At 35.1% G+C, this 12,843-nt stretch overlaps 1 protein-coding gene across 1 annotated transcript in view; it reads left to right on the top strand.

The window, feature by feature from the left end:
• ORC5 (origin recognition complex subunit 5) overlaps positions 1-12,843 on the top strand; it is an 81,244-nt gene that overhangs the window by 16,354 nt on the left and 52,047 nt on the right. The window contains exons 6-8 of the mRNA XM_032761305.2: positions 3,080-3,210; positions 7,337-7,385; positions 7,475-7,565. Coding sequence (XP_032617196.1) covers positions 3,080-3,210; positions 7,337-7,385; positions 7,475-7,565 — 271 coding nt within the window. The remainder of the gene's footprint in view (positions 1-3,079; positions 3,211-7,336; positions 7,386-7,474; positions 7,566-12,843) is intronic.

Raw genomic sequence — 12,843 nt, 5'->3', positions numbered from 1 at the left:
GGGGTACTTAGAAGTGCAATCTGAGCTGGAGACTCAACAGCTTTCCAAATTTTCTTAGCCATTCATTTATAGAAGTTTGTTGTTGTTGTTGTTGTTTTGCTTTATGTATGTTCATCTCTGTGATCATTTATCTCTTCCTTCCATCTCTCTTTTCTTACATCCATCCAGTTAGTTGGTACGTTTTATAGGTAGATGTCTTTGTTTCTAAGTTTTATGGTACCTTTTAGAAATTTTCAATATATTAACTATTTCCCCATGCCTAGTTAAGAAAACTTAGTGACATTATATTTAAAGTTTGCTGTTAGAATGTAAAAGTACATAGACTCCAAAGGGAAGTTTTGGCTTTTATTTTTTTTTCAGCAGTTTTGAAATAAAAAAGCAAATTCAGTAACAGTGTCTCATCTAGTATCCATTCAGGATAATATTCTAAGTATAAAACTAGGCTTTGAAATTTTTTTTTGTCAACTTCTGTGTTTAAATATTCCTTAATAGAGCTATTTCTAAACTTCTGTTTATAGATTTTCAGATAGTTCATATATATTTTTTGATCTTGTACCTGCATCTAATTGATTGGCAGGCACAAGAGTGGTTAAAATCAAGGACCAATGGTAAATGGCCTGGCTAAAAATACTAACTTACTGGGAACCTTAAACAAAAGGAAATTGACATGATTAGAATATCCTGGAAGAGTTTTTACCTGTAATATTTGCAAAAAACTTGAGCCCTCTAGAACTATGTTTAAAGTTCTAGTCATATGCAAAGAGCTCTTAACTAAGAAGTCTAAGGAGACCATTGCACCAAGAAGTCAGAGGATCTTACAGTAAGGAATGAATGACTAATTGATTCCTGTATTATGACTGGGAAATTTTGAATAATATATGGTTGTTTACCTTTACATTTTACTGTGTTTCTAAAATATGATTATTTCCAGCAGGATAAAGTATAAGGTTAGGACTCTTAATATGATATTTTATAAAGAGTCTGAGATATGATAGAAGTAAAGATATCAAAGTTGTAGGGAGAAAATATGTTTTATAAAAGGGGAATAACTAAGGACTAGGATCAGGTGATGATTATTGTAAAACAAAATTAATTCTTTTCATTTTACAAAACATGAAGAGCATTTTCTAGTTTGTTGGCAGTTTATGTACTATCCCTTTTTTTCTAGTTGATTTACTTAATAGGAAGAAAAACTAGAATCTACAGTATTTTTTCCCTTGTTACTGATTTTGCCAGTAATAAGGTTCTTGAGATTTTCTTTAGATGTTATTGTTTTCTATTTGTCTTAGTATTTAATAATTTTTTTTTTTACCCTCAGTTTCAAAATTTCGATTACTTTTTCGGAAGTATTTTTACTCAAAACACTTCTGACACCAACTGTGTGGGGTATTTTTGTTCACCCAACAACAAATTCTTCAGTTCTCTAGATATCAAGTGGGTATCCCAAAATTCAATTCACTTCTGACACTAACTACCAGAAGTTAGTGCAGACCTCACAAGTTAAGGGCTTAGTCCTACAAGAATATTAGCACTTCAGGCACCAGTCTAAGTCCCAGGTTTCTACCTGTACTCCGGAAAACTGGCTATGAATTGTTTCACATGACCCCCTCCTCAGGTTTGATAATTTGCTAGAATAGCTCACAGAACTTAAGAAAACACTGTACTTACTCCGTTTATCATAAAGGATACAAATGAACAGCCAGATGAACAGGTACACAGGACAAGGACCAGTGGGGTCCCAAGCCCAGGAGCTTCTGTCCCTGTGGGGCTGGAGTGTGCTACCCTCTCAGCATGTGGATATATTTACTATCCTGGAAACTCTCAGAACCTCATCATTTAGGATTTTTTATGGAGGTGCCATTATATAGCCATAATTTGATTAAATCATTGGTCATTGGTCATGGATTCTGTCTTTAGCCCTTCTCCTTTTCCCAAGGACAGGAGGTGGAGCCTTGATATGGTTTGGCTTTGTGTCCCCACCCAGATCTCATCTTGAATTATAATCCCATAATCCCCACATGTCATGGAGGGACCTGGTGGAAGGTAATTGAATCATGGGTGCGATTCCCCCATGCTGTTCTCAAGATACTGAGTTCTCATGAGAGCTGTTGGTTTTATAAGTGTCTGGCATTTCCCCTGCTGGCACTCATTCTCTCTCCTTCTGCCCTGTTAAGAGTGCCTTCCACCATGATTGTAAGTTTCCTGAGGCCTCCCCAGCCATGCAGAACTGTGAGTCAATTAAACCTCTTTTCTTGATAAATTACCCAGTCATGGGTATTTCTTCATAGCAGTGTATGTGAGAATACAGGCCTCTAATCAGTTGGTTGGTTCCTCTGACAACTGGTCCCCATCCTGAAGCTATCTAGGGGCCCGCTGTATTAGTCCATTCTCACACTGCTATAAACATACCTGAGACTGGGTAATTTATAAATTTATAAAGAAAAGAGGTTTAATAGACTCACAGTCTGTGGGCTGTACAGGCTTCTGCTTCTGGGAAGGCCTCGGGAAACTTGGAATCATGGTGGAAGGTGAAGGGGAAGCAAACACATCTTCACATGGCCAGCAGGAGAGAGAGCATGAATGGGGAAGTGCTACACACTTTGAAACAACCAGATCTCATGAGAACTCTATCACAAGAACAGCGAGGGGGAAGTCTGCCCCATGATTCAATCACCTCCCACGAGGCCCCTCCTCCACTGAAAATTTCAAATGAGTTATGGGTGGGGACACAGAGCCAAACCATATCACCCATCAAGAAACACCTCATTAGTATAAATTGTGGTATGTTTTAAAAGGACTTATTATGAGTAACAAAAGATACTCCTCTTATCCTTCTCATTCAGGAAATTATGAGGGTTTTTAGAAACTCTGTGCCAGGAACTGCAGTGAAGATCAAATACATATTTTTTATTATATCACAAATCACACTTTTGTATTCTAATCTTGTAATAGTTTTATTATTCCTTAATTATTGCTGGGTCTGGGTGTTTTTTTTTTAATACCTTTGTTATAAAATGCTTGAAGATATGATTAGGGTACTATGTTAATCATTATAAGTTATTTTGTGTCCTGTGAACAGGCAACCTTCAAAAGATCCTGTCCCATGATCATCCTCCAGAGTATTCAGCTGATTTCTATGCTGCCTACATTAACATTCTTCTTGGAGTTTTCTACACTGTTTGTCGAGATTTGAGAGAGCTCAGACATCTGGTAAATGAACATTTTGCTTGAATATATATATATGTGTGTGTGTGTGTGTGTGTGTATACATATATGTGTATATATGTCTCTTAATGTTTTCCATGTAGAAATGATATGAGATAGGTTAGAAACTTAAATTTTATTCTGGGAATTTTCATATGGCCTCTTGAGGCTAACATACCATAAGAAGGTAGATGTCTGTGGGTTAGTACAAACTTTGATTGTTTGATCTGATCAGAAAAATGTCATTCTCAGATCTTCTCATTCTTCCTTGTTTTTTCTCTAATTGCAGAAAATGCAGAACTCCATTAAAATCAAAATGAGGAATAACAGAAAAGAGATGTAAAAACTTGAGCAGTTTTACAACTCTGTTAATATGTTGTAACAGATTTTGTTCAAGTTTTATGTATGCAGTGATTGAGGTCTAGAATTTAGATGGATTTGAGTATGGTCAGAAGCTTTCATTGCAGGTCTTTCATTAACCACTGACCCTGAGCTAGTAATCTTTGTACAGATGGTTCTTTTTAATTTTTTTTTTTAACAATTAGAATAGCTGTTTATATTTCATAGACAGTTTGGAAAATGTTGATGTTTAATTTTTCTTTGATGTTTTTTGTTTTAATTGTAGGGATGGGAAAGGAAGGAGACAAGAATTTCTGATTTCCCTTTTAGAAATCTTCAATTAATAATTAAGATCTTATCTCCATTTAACGGAAAATAGTAATATATCTGAGGCTGGAAAACAGTCACTTTCAAAGTAACAGATTCTATGTCTCTTAGCACATTTTCTTCACTTTGTTCTTTTTATGTTTTTGCCCTGAAAAGTATTACTTAGATTCAGTGTGTGTTTGAGACAGAACATAGAAGGCAATCATTTAAAATTATGCTCACATTTAGTATGTTTTTGAAAGTTTCACATTTCAGGGCTCCTCTGATTTACATGTAGATTTCAGACATCTTCTCAGCTGGGAAAAAAACAAAACAGTTTTTCCAGTTCAAGCTTATCACTAACATTCCTCTAGAAGTTGGATGTCTTGGGATCCCTGGCTTCTGAGGGAAATGATAACACAAGAGACTTATAGAGAGGAGCGGGTCAGGAAAACGCACCTGAGAGAGATGGACTTAGGAACAAATAATCCTCCTCTGTCTTTCCTGGAAAGTAACTTGCAGTTACCACTCTTTAGCACTCGAATCCTGTGGGAATCTGTGCTGGCAGCCATTTCAAAGTACATTATAAAGTACAAGAAGGAAAAATTTAGGGAAAATATTTATGGGAAAATAAAATGTAAAGAGAGAAATATATTTTTAAATATGGTATTTTTAAAAGTTCTTTGGGTTTCACTGAGAAATGATTTTATTTAGGGTGAGGTTACAGCTTTTTTAAAAATAATATTCATAAATGTGTAGTATGGTTTAAGTCTTATACTACTATTGGTAATAATAAATAGAGAAAAGGATCCTTAAACATTAGAGAAAAATAGCACAATGCTCTTAGTTTTCTCTATATATGGAACATAGAAGAATAAAGATATCCAGTTTCCTTTTTTCTTCAGATAGTGTTGTTTGTGTTTGTTTCAAAGTTTGTAAGTGGCATATTTCTTGAAAGTTTATTAAATCACCTGAAAAATATTCTTTTCAGGGATCTTTTCTGGAAAGATGCTTTATGAATTGGTATTTCTGTATTTTTCAGAGGCTAGTTCTATAGGTAGCTTAAGATAGGAGAAAATAAAGTACTACTTTGATATTCATTTAGGTTTGTTTTCTCTGACAAACCTTATGATACCTTATGATACTGCCTTTTTAACTGTTATTCATAAATTATTAAACATATTTTAGTGTGTCAACCAAAAAGAAAATCAATACAGTTGTCCCTTGGTATACTTGGGGGATTGGTTCCAGGACCAGTCCCATATATATCAAAATCCTAACACACTCAAACCCTGCGATCAACTCTGCAGAACCTGAGTGTAAAAAAGTTAGCCCTCCATACACATAGGTTTTGTATTCCCTGAAGACTATGTTTTTGATCTGTGTTAGTGATCTGTGTTTGGTTGGAAAAAAAAAATCTGTGAACAAGTGGACCCTCACAGTTCAAACCTATGTCGTTCAAGAGTTAGTTGTTTATTTTGAGTAGCCAAATTTTGTACCAGTTGCTGTTAACATTATGACACTTTAGTGTTATTACACCATGCTTAGATCTGAAAATCTAAAATTAAGGTAAGAAAGTTTGGCTGAAGCAAATAATTTCTTCTTGATTCTTCTCTACACTTAATATTAGTAGAATTCGGAAGATTTTTCTACTTTAAATCATTGTTTTTTATGAAGTAGGACAGGAAGAAATTATTTTAATAATTTGGTTCTTAGTTTTCTGTTATCTAGTTATATGTTATATAGTTACACGTTTATATATATATATATCTTTTTCTATGCCTTATTGAATTATTTCGATATGAAATACTTGGGAACAAACTAATATATATATATATATATATATTTTTTTTTTTTTTTAAATAAATGGAAGCAGTATGTTTTTAACCAGTTTGCTTAAACTACTGTTCAGTAGAATTCCAGTGTTGATTCATGGAAAACTACTAAGTAATTATAATTAGTTAATTAGTACTCCTCAAACTTTAGAATACACAGAGTTTCTAGAGAGATCGTTAAACATAGATTCCTGGGTCTCATCCTCAGAGATTCTGATTTGGTATGCCTGAGATGGTGCCAAGAACTTGCATTTATAACAATCTCAGGTAGTGCTGCCAATCCAAATACTTTTGAGTCATACGAAACTCAGTGATGTTTAATTTATGAGAATGTTCAGACCTTAGAAAACAACAGTTAATTATTTGGGCTTGAGGTTTTTCATTATATGTTTTATGGTTCTATGTGACATAAATGTAACCTAAAAGTACAAATTATGCTTTGTTACTGTAGGGAAGTTCACATTTTTACCCTGCAGTTTTGATAATTTGAATCTATAAAGCAAACTAATAATAGATTAACGGGAAAAAAAGGCATACAAATTTATTTTTTAATTTTAATTTAATTTTAAATTTAATTTTATATTAAGTTCCAGGATACATGTGCAGGGCATGCAGGTTTGTTACATAGGTAAAATGTGTGCCATGGTGGTTTGCTGCACCTATCAACCCCTCACCTAGGTATTAAGCCCTGCATGCATTAGCTATTGCATACAAATTTATTAATATGCATATGGGCACAGGAGCCTTACACAAAATATGAGACTCAAAAGGTGGGGGGCAGAAAGGGGGGCCAGCTGGTTCAAATTTTTATACCATCCTGAGGTTACAGAAAGAAAATGGACTTGGAGCATGGCATAACAGGTTATTGGAGGGAGAGGAGGAAAGACATGGTTAGGGAAGGCAGTCTTGTTGTGCAAATGAAACCTCATAGGTAGCAACCTTCAGAAAGAATAGATGGTAGCCTGTGCTAAGTTTCTCTGTCACACCTTCAAAGGTGTCAGACCCTCAAGTCTCTTTCTTGAGAGTTAATCTTTCCTAGATCCAAGGTGGGGGATGATCAGAGAAAGCCTGTTTGCATCTGCTGTTTTCTTATTTCCCCTACAGATGCAAATCTCCCTCCCAAAAAACATCTTTTCAGGGCTATTCTTGTGCTTGCAGCCCTTCTGATTAGCCATATCAAAATATACCAAAGAAGTATATTTTTGGTGAGATGCCCCATTCTCTTAATTTTGTATACAGAGGCTAATGTATTAGGCAGAATTTATCCAGTTAAAGAATATTTTACGTTGTGCTGTCATTATTAGTATTTTTGCTGTTTTGTTATTATAGTAATAAGCTGCAATTACATTTTTTTTAGAAAGAAGCAGGGTCTTGCCATGTTGTCCAGGCTGGAGTGCAGTGGCTGTTACAGGTGCAGTCACAGCACACTACAGGCTTGATCTCCTGGGCTCAAGCGATGCCCCTGCCTCAGCCTCCTGAGTAGCTGGGATTACAGGCGCATGCCACTGCGTATAATTACATTTGACTTGAGCAAATGTGTTTAAGTAAAATTTCCTGAATTGTAATACACATTTTACTTGAAAAGTAAATTTCTAATTGTGATGGATCAGTGCTTTTTTTCTTCTCTTTTTTTTTTTTTTCTTTACTTGCAGGCAGTACTTAATTTTCCTAAATATTGTGAACCTGTGGTTAAAGGAGAAGGTAACTGTGTAATTTTACTCATTAATATTTATTTTAAGAAAGGTTTTTACAAGATATAAATTACTGAAATTTTCTTCCCTTTGGGGTAGCAAGTGAACGTGATACTCGCAAACTGTGGAGAAATATTGAACCTCATTTGAAGAAAGCTATGCAGACTGTTTATCTCAGGGAAATATCAAGGTAATTTTCTATTCAGTATGCATACTATTTTTTATATCTTTATTCGGGATATATACTCTCTCAACTTAAATAACAGAGAGAGTGACTCTAAAAGAAAATGATATCTGTTTGAGAATTGGCATTGCAGTGGGAAAGCACAAGCTGTAGTAAACTCTGCATCTTCAGGGAGGTAAAGGAAGATAAGGTTTTTAAAGGAAGAATGAAGAGAATTACATAATTGTTTTGAGATAATTATTCTTCGCTACAAGGGTCAATTACAAGGATGGCACCAGTTCAGAGCTGGATAGGCATTTGTCAGGCAGATGTCCTTATGGAGGTATTTTTTGTGGAAGATTGCATTAGCTTTTATACAAGGTTATTTTTTTTCTGTCTTTTGTAGTAGTTCTTTTTATCAAACATTATGCATGAGAACGCTTCCTTCATGGCCTTTCTTGGCTCTGTTTTTCAGGATTTTTAACACATGTGACTCCATTTTGATTCTGACAACTTTTACTTTTTCCCCTTTTAATCAAGATTTTTCTCCAAAAGCATTGCTGATCAGTCATCCTGTAGTTAGATTTTTATTGTCCCTTGGTGCCAGAATGGAGCTGTCCTGGGTTGTTGTCTGGTCACATGTTGAAGGGAGTGAATGGTGGCTAGGAGTCAGTGTCAGAACCCTTTTAGCCACAAGGGAGGTTTGAAGGGAGTGGCTAAGTCTACCTAGAGTCAGTTGTTAAGTTCAATTTTGTCTGTTCCATAGGTGTTGGCTATCATTGCGAAGTGCTTGGGCCAGCATTGTTCTATTAGGAGTTGTACTTCTGCAGAAATTGTTTTTTGAGATGGAGTTTCGCTCTTGTTGCCCAGGCTGGAGTGCAATGGCGCAATCTTGGCACACTGCAACCTCTGCCTCCTGGGTTCAAGCGATTCTCCTGCCTCAGCCTCTTGAGTAGCTGAGATTACAGGCATGCACCACCATGCCCAACTAATTTTTGTATTTTTAGTAGAGACAGGGTTTCACCATGTTAGCCAGGCTGGTCTCGAACTCCTGACCTCAGGTGATCCACCTACCTCAGCCTCCCAAAGTGCTGGGATTACAGGTGTGAGCCACCGCACCCAGCCACTGCAGAAATTTGACAGGCAACAAGTACAAAGTTTACAAAGGAAACTACAAAGTAAAATGTGTAGTAATATGACAATCCTAGTTTGTATAGTGCCTTTGAACTGTGAACCTCCGCTTAAAGGGAACTACAGAATAAGTCAAATGACCACAGGGAGTTAGATGAGACTTCTAACCATGTGGCCTGTTTTCTTATTTGGTATATATAAATTTCCAGAGGAATTTATTCAGGTACAGCTTGTGGTATTAGCAGTAACATAGACATTTCCTTATGTAACCAATCAGTTTATTATCTAGTATCACATGACTGAGTTGGAAAAAAGCAGAGTGAGCAACAATTGTATTAGGGATGTTGCCAAAATTGCCCACTAGATGGACTAAAGAATCTTTTAGGTCAGGTTCAGTCAGCTTACCAGCAGAAGCTACTAATTGTGAAATTTCAATTATACCATTATCCTATCAAGGAGTAAGAGTCTCATTATGATGTGGAGTCTTGTTCTAGTATCTTCGAAAAAACTGTTTCCATCATGAAACTGTCAACTTCTTATGCTGCTTTGCAGTTCGACTGTCTCTGGTTATGGCATTTAGTGGTTTGTTGACCCTTCTGTGTGGTCCACACATCAGGTACAAGGTTTGTTCCTTAAAATTCATCTAGCTTCAATGTATAAGCCTTCAGGAACAGAGTAGTCTCCCTTTTTAATAATTTTATAGAAGAAAGTTGGATTGGGGGAACTTAGAAGAATTTAGAATCCAGTCTAGGCTACAGGTTGATTATAAAAATTCAAATACAATGCATAAAGCTACAAACTAATAACAGGTGCATTATAGCTTTTTTTTAAGAAACATAACTTTATCTCTCTATGTTGATCACATAGGTTTTAAAACCTCTTGAGTCTAGGAAGTCAAACCAAGGCCGATTTAAGATCTTATTTAATATCTACAATCTTGAGGTTCCTGGGCCTGCCAGGAAGTGGCATTTTTTACTCACTCACTGTAAGGCTGGGAATCCTTGAAACCAGGCAATTCTGTGCACATTTTCTTTTTTTTTTTTTGAGATGGAGTCTCACTCTGTCACCCAGGCTGGAGTGTAGTGGCGCGATATCGGCTCACTGCAGGCTCCTCCTCCCGGGTTCACGCCATTCTCCTGCCTCAGCCTCCCGAGTAGCTGGGACTACAGGCGCCCACTACCATGCCCAGCTAATTTTTTTTTTTTTTGTATGTTTAGTAGAGACGGGGTTTCACCGTGTTAGTCAGGATGGTCTCGATCTCCTCACCTCGTGATCTGTCCACCTCGGCCTCCCAAAGTGCTGGGATTACAGGCGTGAGCCACCGCGCCTGGCCTCTGTGCACATTTTCTAGTATGATATGACAGTCAAAGTCTTGGTAATATAACCAGTGTTTCCAATTATATCCTGTTATAAAGAAAGAGCAAATTCTTATTGAACTTAGCAAATAAACATATTTTCAAGGAGAAAAAAAATACCCATGAATTTTTTTTTTGTTTTTGAATTTTAGAGGAATGAAATGGAGAGAAAAAGCAGATGCTTCACCTTGGTTCACAAAATATACTTTACTAAATTGCTAATTAGCAGTTTCATAAAACTATAAACTATAGGTAGATTAAGAGCAAATTTTCTCAAATCTGGAAAACAATAACAAGCAAAAAACTAATAATGTTTCAAATAAAAATCATAAAAACATCCTCGTCAGTTATTCAGTCTCATGTAATTAATTTTTGTTCTGTTTGATCTTGATTAGCAGTTTTATAAGTCCATCATTTCTTCATTAGAGTTCCGATAGATTTTTATTTAGTCCATTGATCTTTAAGTTACTAGAAACTTGTATTTAAGAGTACTTGTTAGAATCTTTTTTATGAATCTGATTGCAAATGCTTCTAGATAAAAATCAGAACAATAACTGTAGGATGACAGAGACTTAGAATAGCCATGGATAAAAATTTGATGACAGTTTACCATAATCAGAAATTGACAAGGAAATTTGATTATTTTTGTGGCATACATATAATGACCACAATTATGACTTGATGATATATTAGATCTCTAAGTTTTACATAATTTTAGAACACTGATATTAAACACATACCTATAAATATAACTGAAAGAAGATCCAGTATTACTTATCATTTGGCAATGCTTCTTAGACAATTTACAAAATAAATTTAATCATTTAATATCTTTACAATGTGAGAAATATGTCCTTTGCGGCTTTCCAGGGGCCTAGCTGGAAAATCCAAAAGTTAGTTCTAGGTCAAAAATACTTAATTTAGAATTTTGATATTGGGGAGGTCTATCAAAGAAGCGAAAAGGTTTAAAACACCTGGTCAAAACAGGATTACAGGTCACTGTGAATGACAGTCATTCATTTAACCAGAATGATAATCAAAGGACTTCAAATGCAATATAGAAAGTTACCTGGGTTTAAAAAACGTTAACCCTTTCAAAGCTATTTTCCTAAGTAATAAAAAATAAAAAACTAGTAAGAACAACATAGAAAGTTATCTTGATAAAATGCAAAATATTTGTTTCTTGGGCCAGTTACCAAAAAAGTAGAGAAAAACCTCTCGCAGTATGATTGCTTCTCCTTATGGGAAGCCCATTTAGATAACCTGGAAGTTGAACCCGGTGAAAACAGTACTTGAATTTAATCAGGCAGGAAGAATGTGTGGTCAAGGTTGTGAGAACACACCGTGAGTGTAAACAAGAAAACTAGTACCTTGAGCAGGGAAGTACATGGCTTTTAGTAACAGCATGGGAACTTTCCTGGTTACATGGAATAATTCAGACCCATGAAGAAAAGCCAAGTGTACAGAATCAAGTTATACTGGAGGAAACATTGCTTTCGTAGGCCATCAAGACAAACATTTTAGAGTTAGACTTTAACAGCAGAGTTATAATCAGAGGAAAAAAAGTTACAGGAGCTGATGAAAAAGTTAAAGGAGACAGTTATCATCTCAGTCAAGATTAAAGGTTTACTTTCTCAAGGGGAGAAAGAGTTGAAAGCAGTGATGTATGAATGCAGTAAGGTGCAGCAAACATTAAACTTCTGAGATATAAATCTGAGAAGCTTTAAGAGGAAAACTCTACCTCAAGAAAGAAATTACCATCCTAAGTGAAGAAGACAGCTTTACTAACATGAAACTAGAAAATTAAATGAAGACTGTGAAACAGAAAACAAAACAACAACAAAAAAAACAACCCTGCAGTTTAGAAGATGGCTATTAAAGAAGCAGATTTCAGAATTCAAAGTGAAAACCTCTTCTAATTTTTACTAAGAGCAGATCAATACTTAGGGGGGAAAAAAACCTTTTTTCTAATGTAGTGGACCAAATTTTTAGTTTTATATTGTGGATCGAAGGATATATTTATGTCAAAGTTTAATCTTTGGAAAGACTTACAAATAATTCCCTTCTAATTACAGCTAGCTTGATCATACACAAATTTAATAAATCTACCCTTCACAAACCTTGTAATGACTTACATAAACCATCAATGACATGCTTAGATCTTTAGTTATTTTCTTATACTTTTTAATAACTACATTTAGGACAAAATATTTACCACACAAAATTATTTCTCAAATTTATCCTTTTTTTTTTGACTGGGTGTGATGCTTCATACTTATAATTCCAGCACTTTGGGAGGCCAAGGCAGGACAATTGCTTGAGCATGGGAGTTCAAGACCAGCTTGGACAACATGATGAGACCCTGTCTCTTAAAAACAAAACAAAACAAAAAAAAACAAATTCACTTTTCTTTTTAACCTTCTTTTACCAAAAATACATCTTTAAACCCTTAACTTTATATGTCTGTGTCTCCTACTTACTGGTTCCTTTCTATTATGTTTCTGTTTTCTTAAATTTACTTTCTAAAATAACCTTAAATAACCTTCAGAATTTAGACAAAATCATTCTTTTTTCTCAATAAAGAACATTGGTTTTTTTTTTTTTTGGCTTTTTAAGAATTCTCATTAAAAATCCATCTTATGTTTTAGAATACACTTTGTGTACGGAATTGTATATGTTAATTAGAATGGTTAAGGTAACTTTTAGTAACCTAATTAATAAGTGGTGCTAGGGAAACTGGCTAGCTGTATGCAGAAAACAGAAACTGGACCCCTTCATACACCTTATACAAAAATTAAGATGAAGTAAAGACTTAAATG

This window comes from Hylobates moloch, unplaced genomic scaffold (genome assembly GCF_009828535.3).
Source record: "Hylobates moloch isolate HMO894 unplaced genomic scaffold, HMol_V3 SCAFFOLD_1, whole genome shotgun sequence".
Classification (NCBI taxonomy): domain Eukaryota; kingdom Metazoa; phylum Chordata; class Mammalia; order Primates; family Hylobatidae; genus Hylobates; species Hylobates moloch.
Note: the sequence above shows the minus strand (reverse complement) of the source record. Positions and strands in the feature narration are given on the sequence as shown.